The sequence below is a fragment of the Mastigoproctus giganteus genome, chromosome 11 (genome assembly GCF_048544385.1).
Source record: "Mastigoproctus giganteus isolate SK-2022 chromosome 11, ASM4854438v1, whole genome shotgun sequence".
Taxonomy (NCBI): Eukaryota; Metazoa; Arthropoda; class Arachnida; order Uropygi; family Thelyphonidae; genus Mastigoproctus; species Mastigoproctus giganteus.
The window spans coordinates 70,499,911-70,523,263 of NC_143585.1; the positions used below are offsets into that span (position 1 = coordinate 70,499,911).

At 36.9% G+C, this 23,353-nt stretch overlaps 1 protein-coding gene across 1 annotated transcript in view; it reads right to left on the reverse strand.

Annotated features, from left to right (window-relative positions):
• LOC150078109 (protein SSUH2 homolog) overlaps positions 1–23,353 on the reverse strand; it is a 215,535-nt gene that overhangs the window by 39,800 nt on the left and 152,382 nt on the right. Inside the window, exons 8-9 of the mRNA XM_090384941.1 lie at positions 22,077–22,171; positions 9,363–9,455 (exon numbers count right to left, since the gene is read on the reverse strand). Of these exons, the coding sequence (XP_090241067.1) occupies positions 9,363–9,455; positions 22,077–22,171 (188 nt within the window). The remainder of the gene's footprint in view (positions 1–9,362; positions 9,456–22,076; positions 22,172–23,353) is intronic.

Consider the following 23,353-nt stretch of genomic DNA (forward strand, 5'->3'; position numbering starts at 1 on the left):
TAATTTAATTTTTAATTGTGTTAGATTGATTTTTAATTATGTTCAATTGAGTTTTAATTATGTTCAATTGAGTTTTAATTATTTTTTAATGTAATGTAAGATTTGCAATTTTTTTGTTTAATTGCTGGAGAGTATCATACGGAAGTGTTCTACATATTATATTGAGGTAAGCTTCTCTTATTATTTTATATTGATATATAAAATTTGATATATATATATATATATATATATATCAAATATTGATATCAACGTAGAACATATTGAGCATTACAGCTCTGGTTCATACTATCAAATAACTCAGTTATATATATCTGAGTTCAAATATATCTAACTCAGTTCAAATATATCTGTTATATACTCAGTTCTATACAGTGGTAGATGACTTTCATCAACCGGTAAAATACCACCACTTTGTTTATTGGAGGCTTGAAGTGGTGAAACCCATGTTTAGTCTCTAGAGCAAAGTTTCCGGCATCCCCCCTCTCCCCATACTTCTCCTTTAACCCATGCATGGTACTAAGTACTATAGGTTTTGATACCTTTCGTGTTTGGGGTTTTCATAAAAAAAAAAAAAAAAAAATACTCAGAGATATATATCACTGGTTGTGTAATCTTCCAAGAAAAGTGGCACAAGTCAAAAACTGCTACAATACTATTTCCATTTGCCTCCATCGAATTACTGCTAATACCAAAGTGACACATAGCACAATCTAGCAGATTAATTTAGTATTATTGTTGTGACATTTTTCCTGTTACAAGTCCAATACATAATCTTCAGATTTATGAGAAAATCCGAAAATCGAAAATTTTTGAGTTGTGTCACTCTAAATTTCTATACCTTCGTTGCCTCTGATATTGTCTTCTCAGTTTCATAGTTTGAAACCTGAGTTGAGTAAGTTCTTGACTCCACCAAAAAACTGGCTTTGTAACCAACTTCTTCTTTTTCATACACGAATTACAAATTTTCACTAAAATTTCAGTCAATTCAGTTCAGATGTTAACACTTGCCAATCTACTTCATTAACATACCTTATATACAAACTTTGGAACTTGAGCCACACTGCATTTTTAATCAAATATCTCCCAGTATCACAACATTCTCTTATTTCATCTCTATTAACAATACTGAAGGATATGCTGTTATCATCACTGGTTGCGTAATCTTCCAACACCTGACAATTTTTAACTTTATTCTTAATAGCATAAGGAACTTTATTCTTAATAGCATAAAAATCATAAATGCAAAATGAGGTAAATTACGCATTCCCAATTATCAGCCAATCACAGAACTCCACCGGACAATCACTCCATTCTTCAGCCACACCTGCAACGGAGATATCCATGTATTGGAGTTCAGCCAGAATTATATATACTGTATATGATACTATTTTTTTCAGCAAAGGCAATGTATAGCATTTCAGGGATCTTTAAAAGATTTATATGAAAACGGCAATGGTAACTTTCATGTAAGTTAGTGCAAGTGCATCATTTCTACATGATGCAGCCACCTACTAACTAGGAATTGGTATCATCAAGTTTCTAGTTACTTAGTAGCTGGCTTATGTAGAAATGATGCACTTGCACAAACTCACACGTCAGTTAACTATTTCACAACCTGAACCCTAAAGTGCTCTACACTGGTAACTTTTTTAAATTTACTGAAACAATTGCTAAATTTGATTCAGTTATGGCAGAATTCAGAAATCTGAATTGAAAAATACTGTGCTGTGGGTAATCAAATACAAAATGAAATTATTGAAATAATTTCGCAAAATATTAGATAAAATTCTAGAAATGACCAGAGAAGCTAAATAGTTTGCTATGATTTTACTATAATCATCGAAGACGAAAATAAAGACATGCTAAATCAGCCTTAAAAATAACATCTTATAAGTTTCTTTGTTCAATTACAATTTGGCATGATATTTTAAATAAAATTAATCCGGTAAGTAAATGCTACCAAAAAAAAAAGAAAAAAGATCCTGATATACATGAAGCTCTTGAATGTTTACAAAATATCACGGAATATTTTAAATAAAATATAACAGCGGAAGCAGTCCAAAAATTTTCTATTCAGCTAATAATATGGCTGCTATCATTGGCATTGGAGCTTCATTTCCAGAAAGGAAACTTTCTGGAAAGTTTCTGGAAAGGAAACTTTCCACTGTGAGGAAAAGATTGAAAAAACTCCATTTTGATTATGGAAGTAGAGATGAAGCTATTCAGGATCTGCAACAAAATTTCAAAAGCAATGCTTGCTTTCAAATTAGGGACAAACAATTTTTCCATTAACTGAAAGGTTTAGAAATATGAAAGAACATATAGAAATATTTAAAATGCTTTATAGCATTTCTGAATTAAAAAAATGGTCAGATGACAATTTATTAAATCATTGCAAAGATTTACATATTAAGTTAAGTGACACTGATCATAACGAATCCGATAATGATGGTGTAGCATTATCTGAAGAACTTAGAGTACTTCAAATTTATATCAAAGACAATATTACTCCATTTGAAGTTTTACAATATATTTTCAAAAACGATTTTACAGATAATTTTCCAAATGTAGCAGTTGCACTAAGAATTTTTCTACTTTACCAGTTTTGGTTGCCTCAGGTGAAAGGAGTTTTTCAAACTTAAAATTAATCAAAAATTACTTATGATCAAGGTCTCAACGACTCTCTAATTTGGCAATAATTTCAATACAAAATGATCTTTTGGAATAAATAAACATAAATGAAATAATTAATAAATTCACACATCTTAAAGCAAGGAAACAAATTTGCGTAATTTTTCCGTTTTTTATTTGATTATTGTGAGTACGATTACTGTGATTTAGAATTTAAAGTTTATTTCCAGAATTTCGGATTTTAAGATGATTTTATTATTTTATGATTTTATTATTTTTGTTTGTTGTTTCATTATATTATATGTGAGATATGTTGTAATTCTTCTCTTTTTCAATAAATTAATAATAATTGTTTACACCTTATTTTAATTTTTAATCCAAATATTTTAGGGTGTCAAATTTGATTTCACTTACTGGTGGCACACAGGGTCGCAGCAGCCCTGCAAACCCATGCTGTGTCCAAGCTAAAACTGAAGTCTTGTCTAGATGATCCTTCAGTGCTTCTTTAACCAATGGCTCCATTAATTTCCCTGGAACAGAAGTTAAACTAACAGGTCTGTAATTACTTGTGTCGCCCTTTCATTCTCCTTTGTGAATTGGGGTCACATTTGCACATCTCCAGTCCATGGATACCCCCCCCCCCCGAGTCCAAAGAAGCTCACATAATTATGGCTAAAGATTTGCTTTATGGGATCTTTCCCAAAAGATGGGATAGATCCCATCCATCCCAGGTGCCTTTCTTATTTTTATCTTCAACAATTTCTCCTCCACTTTCTCTAAATAGGCCTACAAGGCTGGGACAATTCATATTAAACAATTAGACTTTACACCAGCCAGTATTCAAATAAACAAATTCCAATCCTACAACTAAAACACTTTATTTACAATAAAATAAAATAAAATAAGAGTGTATAAAATGAAATTAAATGAAATAAAATAAAATAGTTGTGATTTAATTTACAATAAAATACAAAAATATAAAATATATATATAAGATATGATGATAAAAGCGATAAAAACAATTAATAAAATACCGTAACAACTGTAGCTTTCGGAGATAGCAATATTCTTTCTCAACAGCATATTTCTGCTGTGTGGCACATCCTTAAATAGCAGATCCACGGCACTTGTCACATGGTTCCTCGGGAGTAAGGCCAGAATTTCCCATTTATGCACCGGAACCGGAAATGGTTCGGGAGCGCGCTAGCTGAAACCGTTCATCTCGCCCAAGAACCACGGTTTCAAAGAGGGGATGTAAGCGTACACCCTTGTCTCTATTAATGGAATTGCTAGCTGCCCCAATACGTAAACTCTCAAGCCATTTACGGTACCAGAACCCCTGTGCATGATCCGTGATGACAGCATCCTCCGAGGAGATTTGATGTTGCTTCTCCCAAAAATGTTCATGCATTGGGGAAACATGCCCAAAAATGGGCATGTTTCCCCAATTCTCAAAGTAGGATCAAAGGGTGACATGAGTATTTAAAGACCTGTTAGTTTGACTTCTGTTCAAGAGAAAATAACAGAGTCACTGGTTAAGGAATTGGTGCAGGATCATCTAGACAACACTGCAATTATAGTTCAGACACAGCATGGGTTTGTTAAGGGGAAGTCTTGTCTGACAAATTTGATTGGATATTATGATGTGGTCACAAAGAAATTGAATGCAAAGAATAATTTTGATATCATATACTTGGATTTTAGGAAAGCTCTTGATACCGTGACACATGGAAAACTGTATGGTATCAAGGGTAAGTTGCTACAATGGATAAAAATATGGTTGAGTGGAAGAAGACAGAGAGTGGTTATCAATGGACACTACTCTTCATGGGCTAATGTTATTAGTGGAGTCCCCCAGTGTTTGGTGCTTGGCTCATTGTTGTTTTGTGTATTTAGCAATGATATCAATGAAGGTTGGCAGAGTTGTTAATGACAGTAATAATAATAAGCTACTGCAACAGGATCTGAAAAAGTTGAGGAGATGGGTTGAGAGGTGGCAATTGAAGTTTAACATTGAGAAATGTAAAGTACTGCTACCCATAGGTACTACACTCAGGGTAGTGAACAATGAAAAGGATCTGGGAGTAATTGTGCAGTCAGATATGAAGTTTTCTGAACAGTGCAAAAAAGCTGCAAGACTAGCTCATGGTGTCTTGTCAATGATATACAGAAATTTTGCTAGCAGGAATAAGGGGAGGATTGTCCCCTTGTGCAAGGCAATGGTCAGGCCACAGCTTGAGTACTGTATACACATCTGGAGGCTTCATTTTAGGAAAGATGTAAAGCTGCTGGTGTGAGTACAGAGAAGGGCAACGAGATTACTGAGTGGAATAAAAGTTGGTGTTAAACGTTGGTGTTAATCCTGCAAGTTGCAGCTTCTGGACACTAGGCACCTGCGAGGTGATCTAATTGAGTTGTATAAGGCCTTGAATGGATTGAGCAAGCTCAATGCTAATGGGATTCTTCTCCTTGCTCAGATTACTCACCTTAGAGGGCATAAATTCAAATTGAGGAAAGACAATTGTAGAATAGATGTGTGGAAATTCACCTTTAGCCAATGGGTGGTTGATAGTTGGAACAAACTTCCATCTGTCGTAGTGGAGGTCAGCAACTTAAATTAGTTCAAGACAGAACTAGACAAACATTTGAAATGAATGGATGGGTGAAATGGGAAGGGTGTTTTTTTTTTTTTTTTTTGGCTGATGCCATATAAGCTTGCTTTCTTGCATCATATACCCTACTAATGCTAATGCGAGATCATAAGTAAAATTCTACAATGGATTGCAGGGTGCTACAAGATAGGATGCAGAGGGCTGTGATTAATGGTTACTTTCAGATTCATCTGAGGCCAGAAATGAGATCAACAAGGCTTGGTTCTAGAACCACTGCTGTTTCTGATTTTAATAAATGACATTGGCAAAGGGACAGAAGACATGATATCAAAATTTACAAATGATGTGAAGATCAGGAAAGATGATTAATGATCAGTGTCAAGCAGCACTCCTTTACTATGGCTTGGATATACCTCAAGGATGGTCAGAAAGGTGGCAGCTATGTTTTAATGTAGCAAATGCAAGGTCTTACACTTGGGGAATAGCAACCCAAAATTATCTTATACACTTGGTGTGTTAAATTTAGAGGAAGTAGGCAATTTACGAGTTATGATGTGGGCATACATGAAGTTGTCTGAGCAGCATAGACAGGAAGACGTGGCAAGGAAGGCTCATAGAGTACTACTGATGATATACACCTAATTCTGTTTTTGCACAAACTTTTTTTTACACGAATTTGATTTAACACGAATTCAAAATAAATATTTCATTCTCTTTTTACGCGAGTCATTTTGATTTAACACGATTTCTATGAATTTTTTTTTGCCTAAATTCTAAGAAAATTTTTTTTTATTTGTGGCATATTAGTATCATTTCTATATTACACGCACCAATAGATTGGATAACAGCTAGTGTGTGCGTTTTGAAACGCGTGCTTTTGTTTACCAGTGTGTACGTCTGGGTATCAATGAATCATCAACGTTTTGAATTTTTTGCATATCTACGGTATTCGTGCATTGTATCTTCGGAAGACATTTAGTAGTAAGCTCTATTTCAAAGTGAAAGAATCTTTAGTGAAATTTGTGCACATATAAATTTATTAATTTTGCCGATAGTCAATAAATTGGAAGGTTACAAATTTTTCATACCTTTTTTTATTAATTATAACTGAGATATTTTTCTGTAGCCCTTATATAATGTTGAATAATTCGTCTATTACCAAAATGCAAAGGAAAGCGATTTCTTTGGAACTTAAAATTCAAATTTTAGATCATCTTGCAACTGGACAAGGGGCTACGTCTGTAGGAAAGCATTTTGGTGTACATGAAGCTACCGTAAGAACTATTAAGAAAAATGAAGCTGCAATTAGGAAGTCGGTATGGGTATGTTCTGGAACAAAAGTAAGTGTTAATTCATCATCATATACAAGAGATATTGTCAAGGAAAAAATGGAAAAGGCTCTGGTAATATGGATAGAGGATCAGTCACAAAAACGAGTACCAGTAGATGGAAATGCCATCAAGCAAACAGCACTAAGAATTTACAGACAGATTAAAGAAAAGGAGCCAAGCACTTCATCTCAGTTAAACAGAAAGTATGAATTTTCTGCGAGTACAGGTTGGATGACAGGGTTTCTTAAAAGGAATGCTCTTCATAATATAAAAATTAAAGGTGAAACTGCATCTGCAGATGAATCGGCTGCTAAAGTATTCCCGCAGGAACTTGCAAAAATTATTGAAGATGGAGGATACACTCCTGATCAAGTGTGGAATGCAGATGAAACTGGTTTCTTATGGAAACAAATGCCGAACAGAACATATGTAGCCAAATCGCAGAAAACTGTTGGTGGTTTTAAGGTAGCTAAGGATTGTGTGACCTTATTATTTTTCTACAACGCTTCAGGAGATCGTATGTTGAAACCACTGCTGGTAAATCGAGCCCTAAACCCACGTTCAATGAAAGGTGTAGATATCAATAAACTGCCTGTTCACTGTATGGCAAACAAGAAGGCCTGGGTGACCACTACTATCTTTACAGAATGGTTCAACAAATGTTTCGTCCCAGAAGTCAGACGTTATATGAATTTGAAAGGTCTCGAGTTTAAAGTTCTTCTGATTCTTGACAATGCACCCGGCCATCCTGTCTTTTAACACCCAAATGTACAAATTTTATTTCTGCCACCTAATACTACATCTTTGATACAACCGCTAGACCATGGTATAATTGCGACAATTAAAACATACTACGTAAAACGAACATTCCAACACGTTTTGGACAAACTGAATGATGAAACACTAACAGTCATTGATGTGTGGAAGAAATTCTCAATTATGGATTGTATCAATCAAGTTGGATTAGCGTTAACTGAATTAAAACCAGCAACTTTAAATGCGTGTTGGAAAGCGGTTTGGCCACAATGTGTAAAAAGCAAAGATCCCATCATCCCTAATACGACCGAATTTCCCAACATCATTACAATGGCACACAAAATTGGTGGAGAAGGATTCGATGATCTATTGTTTGAAGATATTGATGAATTGTTAACCGACAAAGCCCTAAGCGAAGATGAAATATTAGAGGTTGTCTTTGGAACTCCTTATCCCACAGAACGTAGTAATAATGAAGAAAATGATCCTGTTCTAAATGCAGATTTAATAAAAGGTCTGGAACTGGCCAGAAAATTAGGTAATCATTTTGTCAAACATGACCCTAATGAGGAACACGCTGGGAAGTTTCAACGTGAATTGAAGTTGTTGACAGCCTCTTACAGAGAATTATATAACGGCCTAACCAAAACACGAACACAACGATTAATAACTGAATTCGTTTGTAAAACCAGTGAAACATCAGTACCAGAGGAGACTAGTGCTGATTTTGCTCAAGAGATCACAGAAAGAATTTCATTAATAGAGGAAGAAGACGATGTCCACAACATTTCTAGTGATAGCAGTGATATTCCAGTCGTACACAAACGTATGCGCCATTTATTATCAGAAAGTGAAAATGAATAAAATCTTGTTATGTGTAAAACAGATTTTTTTTTGTTCATGAAGAATTTTTTTCATTTCATATGCATACAAATTTACTTTAATACATTTTCATTACATATTATTACATGAGTATTTTGTTGAAATAAAATAATAAACTTAAAACGAATATTTTATGTGTTTTTTTTTAAATTATTTTTATTGATTTTTTAAACCAGGAACCAATCTTATTTTCTTCCATAAATACAATGTCTTTTTTTACACGAATTTTTTTTACACGTATTTTTCAGGAACGTACCTATCGTGTAAAAACAGAATTAGGTGTATATCAATAGTCCGTAGTGTACCATTGAAGATTTGTCGAACATTTGTTTGTAGAGTAGGAGGTTACAATCTCACTGTATAAGGCAATTGTAAGAGCAAACTTGTAATAGTGTCCAATACGAAGAAGGTACCTAAAAAAATCAGACATAAAACTTCTTGAAAGGGTCCAAAGATGGGAACCTAGTTGGTAACATAAAGGGGGATCCATATGAGGAAAGACTTTGAATATGTGCACTACACAGCTTGGCAATCAGTCACCTTAAAGTAGACCTGATTGAGGTTTATAATAGTCTGAAAAAGGTTAGTAAAATGAATGATAGCAAAATTTTTGCTGTTATAAATGATTTCATAACTAGGGAACCATAAAGTCAACTTGCAAGGAAAGGGATTTCACTGTGTTGTACGAAGTTTTCTCTTTAACTAACAAGTTGTTAATTACTGGAATAAGTTACTTCCATGAGTAGTTGAGGTTGACAGTTGGGTTAATTCAAAGGTCAGCTGGTAGTTAGTACAACATGAGGAGGGAGGAGAGAAGTGCATAAGTTATTTTATATTTTCCAACTTAATATTCTTCTAGTTCTAGAACTCTTTGTACAACTGTCTGATAGTTCTCTATTACTTTCACTTAGTTCCATGTTCTGCAAGTCTGAATAAGGTGGTATGAAGTAGAGCAAGAATTGAATTTATCAATAATTTTCATCACAATAAATTTGTGGCTACTGTATTATAGAAATCAAATATTATAAGAATATCATAAGGTCACATAATTTTTAATAATTTTTATTTAGAGAAGAAATATTGTTTCAATTTAAATTAATAGTCACATAAAAAAACAATAAAGAACAACCTTAATTACTACATCACTTACCACGTAACAACAAGACGTATATAGCATTTAATTTGTCCTGTTCCTGCACAAGCACGACACATAGCAAGCCCATCACCATTGCATTTCCAACACCTGTTAAAAAATAGTTACATAGAAATCAGTAATATTATTTAAAGATTTATATAATTATTATATAAAATAAACTCAGTAATATTATTTAAAGATTTATATAATTATTATATAAAATAATTAAATTATTTTATTCCATTTAATATACCTAAATAATAATAATTAAAATGGCATACTGTATAAATAAATTTGGTGAACAAGAGGTTATTGATACAAGTGGGAGAACGAGAGTAGCCTTGTGCAGGCGAAGTTTTTACTGTTCCTGGAATAGAGAAGTTTTTTTCTGTGTTATTAGCTTAACTTGGCATATTAACTTATTTTCTAGAGTAGCTTTATATTACTAGTTACAATACTTAGTTTAAAGTTTAATTTAGATAGAGATTTTGTAGGTATTACTTAGTATCAGTAAGGGTATCAAATCCACGTGTTACAAGTTGCAACTCCGCTGAACGAGAAGTTTTTTAGCCATATTTAGCCACTTTATTGACCAATTGTAATATTAAATTATTTTCTATAAGTAGCTTATAGACCTAGTCAGGATCCTTAGTTTATTCTGAATTGAGAGAGCGAGATTTGGAAGTTAATTAAGTTAATTAAACTTAAGTGTCCGTAGATTTACCGTTCGTAACTTGCCGTCATTGTTATACGATACAGTGTTATATCCCAAACTAGATAGCGGAAGCTTGGTATAGTATAGTATAGTATAATATAGTATAGTATATAATATAATATTGTCAATTAATCAGTAAAAATCTATTAATCTTGTTAAACTTCATTGTCAATTAAATTGTACTTTTTAACTAAATACATATAACGACTTAGATTACAAACGTAACATAATTAATTAATACATAACTTGATACAGAAGTTATATAAACGGAACTCTTAGATAATACTCGAAACTGAAATATATATATATAGCATTATAACTGTGTTGGGATACAAGTTTAGGGTTATAATTTTGTACTGAAATTGAAATTTTATTGAAATTAAATCGAAATCATGACTCAGACCAGAGCACCAAAGCAAAAGACTCAAGCTAATGGGAGTGCTGCGGCTCAGGGGAGAGCTGAGGGGGACAGTTGCCCTCTGAATCACAGGCTTTTAAAATGCACTGCTTGCTTGATGTTTGTGGAGCAATTGGGTACGGGACATGATATTGCCATGGGGCATGTCTTTGTGTGTGTGTGTGTGTGTGTGTGTGTGTGTGTGTGTGTGTGTGTGTGTGTGTGTGTGTGTGTGTGTGTGTGTGTGTGTGTGTGTGTGTGTGTGTGTGTGTGCTTGATGTAAGGAGCATAAGGAAATTAGGTGACAACTCAGCGTTATTATGGGCCTATATGAGAGCTTGAAGGACAGGGTGGATGCCCTAGAAGGTTCTAAATTGAGGAGCCCATCAAGCTCTCAGCTGCACATCAACACCAGACTTGTACTTATTCATTGCGCAACACAGCGGCAACCCTAAAGGCAGAATGCGCTGGTCCCACAGGAAGTAGTAGTTGTTGGTGACGCTATTCTCAGGGAAACGGGGAACATGCTTTGTAAAAAGGATAGGTGAAACAGGACCAGGGTATGTCTGCCGGGGGCAAAGGTTGATGACATTGTACAGCGGATATCATCTTTTAAGGGGACAAAAGGTGATATAGTTGTACATGTTGGCACTAATGATATTAAGAGTAGGAGACCGGCAGAATTACTTAACAAGTACAGGTCACTGTTTAAAAAAAGCCATGAATTAGGGTTGAATTTGAAAGTGTCTGCAATTCTGCCCAGACACGATAGGAGGAAGTATATGATGAGAACCTTGTTGATCAATTCGGCCCTGGAAAGACTGTACAAGGTTCAAGGGGTAGAATTTTTTCAGCCTAGTCTGTACTTGTTAACAGGAGAGACTGCTTCTACAGGGATGGGATACACTTAAATAAAAAGGATGCAAGAATATTTGCTGATACTATCGAGGCAGTGTTAGGTGGATCGGAAAACTGCTAGCTTGGGGGGACACAAGGACTAATAGATTAACAGTAGCCACTGGCAGAGGTGAAAGTGATTCTTGCAGTGCTTCTATTGGAATGAGCAGCAGCCTGGAAAACAAGATGCAGGGTATTTCCGAGACTGCTGGGAGTCATTGCGGTACAAGTAAACACATGGGTTGTGTTAGGGTAGCTAAGAATAGGAACAGGTGCATGTATACTTGCATATACACCAATGCTAGGAGTTTGGTAAATAAATTTGATGAATTTGAGATATTGCTCAAAACATCAAAGGCAGATATTGTTGGGATATCAGAGATGTGGTGTCACACAGATATAAGGAATGCAGAACTGGAATTTGAGGAGTACAATGTGTACAGAAAGGATAGACAGGATAGGAAGGGAGGAGGGGTTATGCTATTAGTTAAGAAACACATAAAATCCAAGGAAGTGAATCCAGTCGACATCGCTGGACAGTGCACTGTCCAGTCAGTTTGGTGTGACATAAGATGGGAGATCAAAATTGAGAGTAGGAGTGTGCTATAGGCCTAATAACTCTGGTGAGTATAATAAGAAACTGTACAGGGAAATAGAGTGGGCCAGTAAATCAGAGAGTCTTATAATGGGGGATTTTAATTTTTCAGATATTGACTGGAATTTGTGAGTTGGTCACTCACACACTAGCAAGACTTTTGTGGATTTATTGGATGATTGTTTTCTACATAAGCATGTTCGGGAGGCAACTAGAGGGAGTAATACTCTTGATCTGATTATCAGTATTGATTTTAATGCATTAAGAATCTGCAGATAAAGGAACCACTAGGTGGTAGTGATCACAGTGTGCTGAACTGGGATTTACTCAAAGAGGTAACTAGCATCAGGGGTAAAGGGGTTTCGCTAAAGTGTTGATAAAGGTGTTTTGCGTTTTCACAAATGATGAGTGAACTTAACGGAATTTTACTTTGAGTTTGGTCTTCTACCCACTGATTTTAAGCCTTTTCCATTTTTTCTAATGTTTCTGATGTTTTCTAACATCACAAGTTACAGAGCAAATTTTTGATGCAATTAGTGCATTTTCACAGACACTACGGCAGATTTTTTCTTCTGATTTCTTAACTGATCGTACTGTTGACTCACTGATTTTATAATGTTTTGCCACTGATGAGACACTTTCACCATTAGAAATTTTTCTAATAACTCAATTTTACTCGCTAATGTCATTACCTTCTTTGATCTTTTCACAATTCCCTTGTTATTCGTAGCCATATTTTTGTAGGGGTTAGAAAAGAACTTGTCCACAATAAAGTCACTTTCTTTTAACCGCTAATACACTCGAAAAAGTCTGTTTAAACTAACACACTGCAAAACGGTAGATTTTTCACTTTTGTAAGCATATCAATTAAAAGCAATTAAAAGTAAACGACAAAATCTACCATGACAAGCACATTACACATACTGAACAAGGATTGGCGGAAAACATCCACGCTCGCAATTTTGTCATCCCTCTCCCCCTTCACCCACCGAGCACTGTTTTGACCGGGGAAGATGATTTTAGCCACGCCCATGTTTTTTATGGTGGAAAATGTTCACGGCACTTTAAAATTCACATTTTTTTTTTAGGTTTCATTTTGTATTAAATCAGCAACCATGAATACAGATACCACAAATAGCGAGGTCATGCCAGGCTCATACAGGCCTATCGCTCTGCTGTCGATGCTGAGCAAGTTCATTGAGCGACTCATCTACCACAGAATTGAAAACCGTTACCAGAATGCTCGATTTATGTCAAGAAACCAATTTGGTTTCAGGAAGGGATGCTCCACCACTGATGCCCTCGAGAGAATCATCGATGCAGTCAGAAACTGTAACAGGAAATATTTCCTCCTTATCTCAATTGACTTCGCTGGAGCCTTTGACTCCCTCTGGTGGCCCAGTGTTCTGGCCAGGCTCCGATGGGCTGAAATCCCATCAAATCTATTTTGCTGCATGAAATCTTACCTGGAAAACCAAAGAATCACTGTCAACACTCCCTTTACCTCTGTAAACAGACTGGTTTACAGGGGTTGCCCCCAGGGATCCATCCTGGGGCCGCTCCTGTGGGACCTGGTGCTTGATGAGTTTTTAAATCTAGATGTTCCAAATGTCACTACACAGGCATACGCTGATGATCTGATTATGATGCTTCAAGCAGACAGCAGGGCTCAACTGGAGGCCATAGGCAATCATGCCACACACATGCTACAGGATTGGGCCAAGAGGAATCTTCTAATGATCTCAACCGAAAAAACAAACTCAATACTCCTCTGGGGTGCTCTTGACCCTGGTAGACCTCCACTAATCAAAATAAATGGAGCGACCATCAAACTCAAACAGGAACTAAAATACTTAGGAATAATACTAGACCGAAACTTGAACTTCACATCTCATCTCTGTTATCTCAGAACGAAAACAAGGAGGCTCTCGGCCCTGATAACCAAAATCACCAGGAGGGACTGGGGACTAAAGAAGAGGGCCCTCTCCCTTCTATACAAAGCTCTTTTCATCCCAATCCTTGCCTATGGTGCAGGCACCTGGTATCAGAAAGCAAACACAGCAGTCAACAAGAAAAAACTGGAGTCGATCCACCGATCCATACTATTGACAACAACTAGAGCCTGCTGCACAGTGAGCACCCATGCACTCCAGGTCCTGACGGGCTTCCTTCCCCTGGACCTGGAGATTGTGCACTGTAGGCTGCTACACCAACATTCGAAAGGAAGAACCACAACTTATTTAGGCTACACAACAGATCCACAGAAAAGCAAATCCTCAGAAAATAAGAGGTTAACGGAACACCTGCAATCTATCTGGCAAAATAGATGGAATCTTACCACAAAAGGGCAAGTCACCAAAAAATTTATACTCGATGTCAGTAGGGTATATTCTATTTCCCCGTCCTGGTTTTCCCCTGGCTTGTACACCACCTTCCTTCTAACGGGACATGTCTCCTTCAGAGGGAAACTCAACGAGCTGGGAATCTCTGACAACCCAAGCTGTAACTGCGGTCAGGAGGAAACCTGGGAACATCTTATCCATGACTATGGCAACTATGAGGACCTCAGATGTCTGCTATATACATGCATCAACTCATTGCTAAGAAACCGAGAAGAAATAATATTGCAAGAAGAAGATAATTACCAGGCTTTCACCGTCTTTGCCCGCGAACTCTTTGAAAGACAAAGATCCCTGCCACATCATCACTAACCTATGAAAACACAGACGTAACTACCTGAGATGACTGCGAAACTCTGAACTAGTGACTGCCTGAAGCAGATACAACACATGAACATAACAAACTGGACCTGACTTTTGGACTTGGACCTCCACCGGACTAATGCAAAGACGAAGATTGCAATTTGGACTCGGACCTCAAAGATTGCATCTTATGATGCCATATAGCCATATAGCGCCCTGGCTCTGTCTAGCCTGCTTTTTACTCCTCTTTCCCTAGCAGGGGGGAGGGGATGGCCTGGTGTCTCCTCCCCCCTCCTGCCATCCCTCTTTCTCCTCTGGTGGGGCATGGGCATGCCCCACTATTTCAACAGGGGTCATCTTATCTATAGACCCCTTACTTCCTTTTTCCAACCCCCCAGTCTTCCACCTCCCATCCCATCTCTTTCTCCTTACAACAGTGCCTGCCCCACATGTACAAATTTAAAATACCAAAATTCATGCCCAACCTATTAGGAAATCTTATCACCTCCAGCGCTTATCCCTTATAGCCCCTCTAAGCATTGTATAATGTACCATCTGTGCCCAAAAGAAAAGAAGAATTTTTATTTTAATTTATTTATTATTTATTTATTTTTTTTAATTATTATTATTTTTTATTTATTATTATTTTTTATTTATTATTACTTTTTTTTTTTTTTTTTTTTAAGGTCACTGAAAGCCACTGAAAATAGGTGGTAGGACCTGCCAGAGCAAACTTTAAGGGAACACCTGGCTGGTCTCCACATGGCGGAGTACGTAAACGACAGGTCCCATCTGTGGCCTGGCGGCTAACAAGCCAGAGGAACAAGGGGCACAACATATTACACAATACATGATCCACACACTTTTAAACCTCTGGCCTTGACAGCATACTGTCCTCGATACAAAGAACATACGCGGAGATGGGGTAAATCCCTGGTGCCGTTAGACCAAAAAATACTCTGTGCTCTGTACTCTGTATAGAAAGTTTAAGCCAGGAATTTTTTTCTTACCTGAGATTTTCAAGTTTTGTTCAGATCTTCAGGAAAAGGGAACCCATAATAACTGATTCAAGGTACAGTATAAAATTGCACATAATTCAATTATAGAATGAAATTAACTACTTAAAATAGACAGAATTAGTATTTTGAAAACCTGCCTAAAGTATGTTACAAAATCTCCGACAGATGAACCTTGTGACAGGGCAAAAGAATGATCTGAACTTAAATCCTTGCATGACTGATACTAGAGGTATAAAGGGAGACAACACCCGAAGCTTGATGAGGGCTTTTCGCCTTGATGAGGGCTTTTATATATATATATATATATAAATATAAACAATCTTTCTTTCTTTTTCTATTATTTCCCAACCTAAATTCTTTTTAATTAATTCTGAATTAATTTCTTTTTCAGAAAAAAAATTCATGAATACGAATCATACAGTTGGACCTGAATAGCTATTTGCAATTTGAGTAACAATATTGCGAAAAGTATCTTTATGATTTTTCCCATAAATTTTACGGCACATATATTCATTGATTTCCCAGATATTGACTGGAATTTGTGGGTTGGTCACTCACACACTAGCAAGGCTTTTGTGGATTTATTGGATAATTGTTTTCTACATCAGCATGTTCGGGAGGCAACTAGAGGGAGTAATACTCTTGATTTGATTATCAGCAGTGATTCTTCATGCATTAAGAATCTGCAGATAAAGGAACCACTAGGTGGCAGTGATCACAGTGTGCTGAAGTAGGATTTACTCAAAGAGGTAACTACCATTAGGGGTAAAGGGAAGAGTTATTGCTTTCGTAAAGGCGACTACGATGGTCTGAAACAGTATATAAATTCTATACAATGGGACCAACTGAAGATGTTACCAACAGCAAATTCAAAATGGGAAGCATTCAAAGAATTTATCTTGGAAGCCACTAGGCTTTACATACCAACTAAGAAATATTGTTCAAGGTTTAGGCCTAAATGGATGTCAGATGAACTAATGAGACATATGACAGAGAAGAAAAATGCATGGGATACATATAAATTAACACGTGACCCAGAAGCCTATGATAGATACAAGTTGATCTGTAACCAAGTTACAAAAGAGGTAAGGCAGGCAAAGGCAGATTATGAGAAATCTTTGGCAAGGGATGCAAAGAAAAACAGAAAAGAGTTCTTTACTTATGTAAACTCTAGAAGGAAGGGGATGAATCAGATTGGTCCACTTGATATCGATGGGTCAACTGTTGATGATCCTGCTCAGGTAGCTAACAAACTAAATGAATATTTTGCATCGACATTCACACATGAGGAGTTATTCAGCGAGGGGAATGCCAGAGGTGTATTCAACTCTGGCAGTAAGCTAGAGAATTTTGTAATAACTGAGAGTAAAGTGGAGGAGAAATTGTTGAAACTAAACACAAGAAAGGTACCTGGGGTGGATGGGATCTATCCAGTTATATTAAAGGAGGCAGCAGAGGAAGTAAGCAAACCCTTAGCCATAATTACGAGAGGTTCCTTAGACTCAGGGGTGGTAACCACAAACTGGAGATGTGCAAATGTGACCCCAATTCACAAAGCAGGATCAAAGACCGACACAAGTAATTATAGACCTGTGAGTTTAACTTCTGTTCCAGGAAAATTAATGGAGGTACTGGTTAAAGAAGCACTGCAGGATCATCTAGACAAGCTTCAGTTATAGCTCGGACACAGCATGGTTTTGTTAAGGGGAAGTCTTGCCTGACCAATTTGATTGGATACTATGAAGCAGTCACAAAAGAACTGGATGCAGGGAATAACTTTGATATTACATACTTGGATCTTAGAAAGGCTTTTGACACTGTTGTACATGGAAGACTGCTGCACAAATTGGAGCAGTGTGGCATTGGAGGCAAATTGCTGCTATGGATAAAGGGATGGTTGAGGGGAAGAAGACAGAGAGTGGTAATCAATGGACACTGCTCATCGTGGACTAATGTTATTAGTGGAGTCCTCCAGGGTTCAGTGTTGGGTCCATTATTGTTGTTTTCTGTATTTATAAATGATATTGATGATGGTATATCAAGCTTAATGTCCAAGTTTGCAGACGATACAAAGGTTGGCAGGGTTGTCAAGGACACTACTGACACTATGCTCTGCAACAGGATCTGGAAAGGTTGAGCAGATGGGCTGAGAGGTGGCAAATGAAGTTTAACATTGACAAATGTAAAGTACTACATATGGGAAACAGCAACCCCAGAGCAACATATCAACTCTGTGGTACTACACTGACAGTAGTAGAGAATGAAAAGGACCTGGGGGTAATGATGCAGGCAGATATGAAGTTTTTTTAGCAGTGCACTCGGTCTGCAAGAGTAGCTCATGGTGTCTTGTCAATGATATACAAGAATTTTTCTAGCATGGATAAGGAGAGGTGATTATCCCCTTGTATAAGGCAATGGTTAGGCCACACCTTGAGCACTGTATACAGGTCTGGAGGCCTCATTTTAGGAAGGATGTAGAGTTGTTGAAACGAGTACAGAGAAGAGCAACAAGATTGGTGAATGGAACAAAGGGTTGCTCTTATGAAGAAAGGCTTAAGTTTTGCAAATTACAGTGTCTGGAGACTAGGCAACGGCAAGGTGATCTGATAGAGGTGTACAAAGCCTTGAATGGTTTGAGCATGCTCAATGCTGATGGGATACTGCCTCTTGCTCAGAATAATCACATGAGAGGGCATAAATTCAAATTGAGGAAAGACAGATGTAGGATAGATGTGAGGAAATTTGCCTTTAGCCAGTGGGTAGTTGGTTGGTGGAACAGACTTCCATCCCTTGTCGTGAAAGTTGATAGCCTAAATAAATTTAAGGCTCAGCTGGACAGGTATTTCGAACGAACGGAGGGGTGAAGTGGAAGTGGTTTTTTTTTTTTTTTGGCTGATGCTGCATAAGCTTGCTTTCTTACATCATATGCCTCTACTAATGCTAATGTGCTTCAGGATTTCAATTAATGCTAATGCTAATGTGACCCATCAACATATGTTTACAGCTGCCATTTACCCTTTTAGTTAAACTTTTTAGTTTCTTCCACTGGGCTTCGATATTATTCGTATATGTTCCTGTATGTAGATCTACAAAATGTTCCTTGTGTTTCACCGTTAAATGTTTGTAATTATTTTTTTCTAAGGCCGTAATACGGCTATATGCACACCATTCATCTGTTATGATGATAGTGTTTTTCTTCACTACTTTTCTAATAATGCACAAAAGAGTTTTTGCTTTCTGATTTTTTATCAATTTCATGAAGACGAATTTAGATTCTCTTTTGAACACACCAAACACCCATTTCTTCTTGGCAGTTAAATTTCGTCCTCTGTGATGTTTTGGTTTTACCAATACAGTTTCATCTGCTTCTACAATTTTCCCCGATCCACCCAACTTAATGGGTTTTTTTATCAACTGAAATTCGCAAATATCTCTTAGTTTCTTATAATACTTAATTGCTGTCACTTTCGAAATCTCCAGATGGAATGCTGTCGTAGTTACTAGCATGCACATTGACCAAAAGTATATAATGTACATTATCTTTTTCAATGAAAGTTTTGTATTTTCCATAAAACTATGTTTCAATAAAGAAACTTGCGAAGAACATTTTTTACAACACCAAAACTTTCCACATGACTCTGTTCATGATTCAATTAGTTGAAAATAATCATTGCACTTAAAACAGTACAATTTCGGTCTTATCAATTTAGTTTTCATCAAAAAATCAAGCAACGTTTTATTTTCCTTACAAATTTCTTCCATCTTTAAAAGATTCATCACTACTATTACCTGTTTACCGCTCATTACAAAACTATTATGCACCGTTCTTTACTAGTAAATACAAATCATAATGCCAACCAATGACTATGCAGTAGCTTGTCGTCTGTCATGCCCACCACCAATCATTTCATCATTTGCCATGCCTACCTGTCAATCAATATATCCTTCTCGATTTCTGCTCCAGACCGATAACATCTACCGTCTGTTTACCGAGCAAGCAGTGCTAGAGTGCCGTGTCGGGAAACTAATATTCCACGTAAGTTAGCCGACGGTTCTCGTGTTGGCTTTCTTTACCTTAGCCATTGTGTTTTTTCAGCCTCATTTAACTTGGTTGCAAATCACAAAATGCTGTAAACAATACCATATATACAGTCTGGTGAAGTTTGTTTGGGGTTATAATCTCAGGGAGTTGTACTGTACATGTATTTAGTATCTACAAGACCAAAGTTGGACTTACATACAAAACGCACTTATGTACGTGAAAAAAACACAATTAAGAACTTAAGTCGAGGAGTGCTTGCACTGAACATCAATTCTTTCTTATTTCATAATAGTCTCTGGTAAGTTCTCACATTGAAACCAATGCTACTGAGAAGTAATGGAAACTTTTTTTTTTTCATGAAATCGATTTGTTTCAATTTAGCTCAAAAAATTTGTTTTCAAAGTAGCATTACTGAATGATGAACTGGTTCTCTAAATACGATTATATTTAAGTTAAAGTTAAGTATTATTTAACTTAATGCTTTCAATATCCCAGTTGAGCAACTTGCTATCTATGAATTCTGTTAGAACTCGCAGACTTTTGATTGCTATAAGGAAACACACTGTGGTCATAGGAATGGTAATTGTGGACTTAGTTTGGTCAGCTGACAAAAAGTCAGCTGACCAAACTAAGTCCACAATTTACCAAATTTATTCACAAAATTGTACAGTTTCTGATATGAGCGCATTAAATATTTGAAGGTATAATGCTTCAAATTTGATTATAAGAGCATAAAAAAATCTAGATGGCACAATGTGTAAACTTGCAGTTTTTTCGGTGTATGAGGTGCTACCAAAATTCCAAAAATATATTTATAAAATAAATTAGACTCACCCTTGGTCTTATTTGCCACCGTCGCCTTCGAAGTAGTCCCCTTGACAGTGTAAACACCAATCCAAGTGCTTCTCCCATGATTTGAATGTGTCCTGAAAGTCCTTTTTCATCATAGTGTTCAGCACCACCTGCGATTCGGTTTGGATATCCTCTACACTGTCAAATCTTCGACCCTTCAGCTTGATTTTCATTCTTGGGAAGAGGAAAAAACGAAGGGGACTAAGTCTGGCGAATAAAGGGGACACAGCTGTCATGTTGTTGGATGCCAAAAACTGTGCCATAGCGAGAGATGGGTGGGCCCATGTGTTGTCATGATGAAGGTCCCAGTTCTTTGTGTGGCACTTCTCTGAACGTTTCCTCCTGATGGCTTCCCTTAACTGCCTCAGGACGTCGCAATAGAACTTTGCATTAACGGTCTAGCCAGGAGGGACGAATTCCTTATGGATAATCCCACCAATGTCCAAGGACTTCACATTGCTCCTCACTTGTCGGGTTTTCTTTGGTCGGGCGAAGATAGGCTCTTCCACCGGGATGATTGTTGCTTGGTTTTTCAGTCATACCTAGATATCCAAATCTCTCATCACCAGTGGCAACTGTAGAAAGGAAGTTTTGATCACTCCTGGCCCAATTTTGAAGATTCTGCTAACTTCCATGCAATGCTACTTTTGGTCTTCACTCAGTAACCGTGGCATGACTTGGCCGCAATCCTTCTCATATTCAACTCATCTGACAAAATCAACTGACATGTGCCATACGACAGTCCTACAATGCCACAAATATCGTCAGCAGTCTTCATGGATTGCCACCAAAATTTTGCAACATTTTCCAGGGTGGTGCTTGATGATGGATGCCCAGAGTGATCGTTGTCATCAACTGACATTCAACTGTTTTTAAAACGGTTAACCCAATAGTAGGTCTGCATTTGGCCTAAAGCATTGTCACCTAAAGCTTGTTTCAACTTCTTATGGGTTTTTCCTGCTGTATCGTTAAGAAGGAAACAAAACTTGATGCAAGCACATTGCTCTCTCACATCAGCCATTGCAACAATCACAAACTACATGAAACACACCGCCAAAGAACTGTGCATAAATATTCAACGACTCTATCCAGCCTGACACCACGTTGCACACTGATTCACAAAGGATGTATACAGTGTTACCTAGTGCCACAAGTCTGTACTAGATGTAGTTCCCATGCAACTTTCAAATTTCGGGAACATTTGGGTAACACCTCGTATCAATTACTATTGAACCACATGCTTAAGTTAAAGTTTTATTGTCAACTTGTTTTGATATTTATGATGTACTGCTTCTATATTTGTCACTTATTGGTCTTTTACAATTGTGATTGACAAGGAAGGTGGCCCTTACTGATTTATTGATGGGGAAGGTAGTGTTTTGGCTCATATTTCTTGTATTTGGCTTGTAAATCATCATAAGACTAATTTTTGAAAGGTAACTGTAACAACAATAATAAAAAAAAACAGGATTCACCAAACCTATTGATTATTTAACCTTCATGAACTAACCTTCTACGACCAGTTCCATGGCAGTGATAGCAACGTTCTCTTGCTCCTTGAAGAGTTGGTTTGAGTCCATCACCATGGCATGAGAAACAGTATTCCTATATAGAATTTTATCATAAAGTTATAGCATGTTAATTACAAAAGTGCTACATCATTAAACTGAAAAGACAATTGAAAGGGGTATTTTTAAAATTTAAATAAATTATAAACTAGGGAATAAAAATATCTTTTAACAAGTGCTGACAGATCTAAAAGGAGGAAACATAGAATAGCAACAGAATATCACACAACATTGTTTTTTTTTTTATGTGAACCCCAAACACGAGAGGTATTAGAACCTATAGTACTTAGTACCGTGCTTGAGTTGGAGGTTGAGAAGACGAAAGAAGATATTTATTGACACTGGACTTGAACTTCTGTAGACTGTAATTTTCAGGAAATACGAATGAAGGAAGGTTGTTCCAGAAAACGGCAGTTGAATGAATAAATGAGGAAGATGAAAAGTTGGTTCTGTGGGTTTGAAGTTGGACAGTAAATGGATGTTGGCTGGTGGCGGCACATGTTCGGACTGTTTTGAAAGAGAGTGGGAATTAAAGAAGCCAATTCAGAAGAACCGTGCCCGTGGAAGTATCTGTAGAAGAGGCATGCAGCAGAAACAGTACGTCTATGAGAAAGCGAGTGGAGAGACTCTGTTAGAGATGAATCATTAATTAACCTAACTGCCCTCTTCTGAATGGAATCAAGAAGCCTGAGAGAGGTTTTGGGGGCACCACCCCAGATGTGAGAACAATATTCCATGGCAGGGCGGATTTGCAATTTATACAGAATGAGCAGCTATTTGGAAGAAAAGTAACGCCGAGAGTGAAAGAGAAAACCAAGTTTTTTAGATGCAGAAGAAGCAATATTTGTAATGTGCTTGTGCCAAGAGAGATTAGAAGTCAGGGTAATCCCCAAAAGAGATATATCATTTTGCCTAGAAATCGGAGTGTCACTAAAGATAAGCATAGGAGCAGAAGAATCCTTTTTGCGAGATATAAGACAAGATTGAGTTTTAGAAGGGTTGAAATCAACTAAGTTGTCTTTGCCCCACTGGAGAATTACCTGAAGATCGGCATTTAAGGAATTGGCAGCAGATTTTCGAGAAGTTGAAGCTGATTGAGCAGGACAAGGTTTCTCAAAATGGAAAGTGGAATGCAATGTGCTATCATTGGCAAAACTATGGATAGGATTTCCAGTCAATGGAAATCCTATCCATAGTTTTGGATAGGAAATCCTATCCA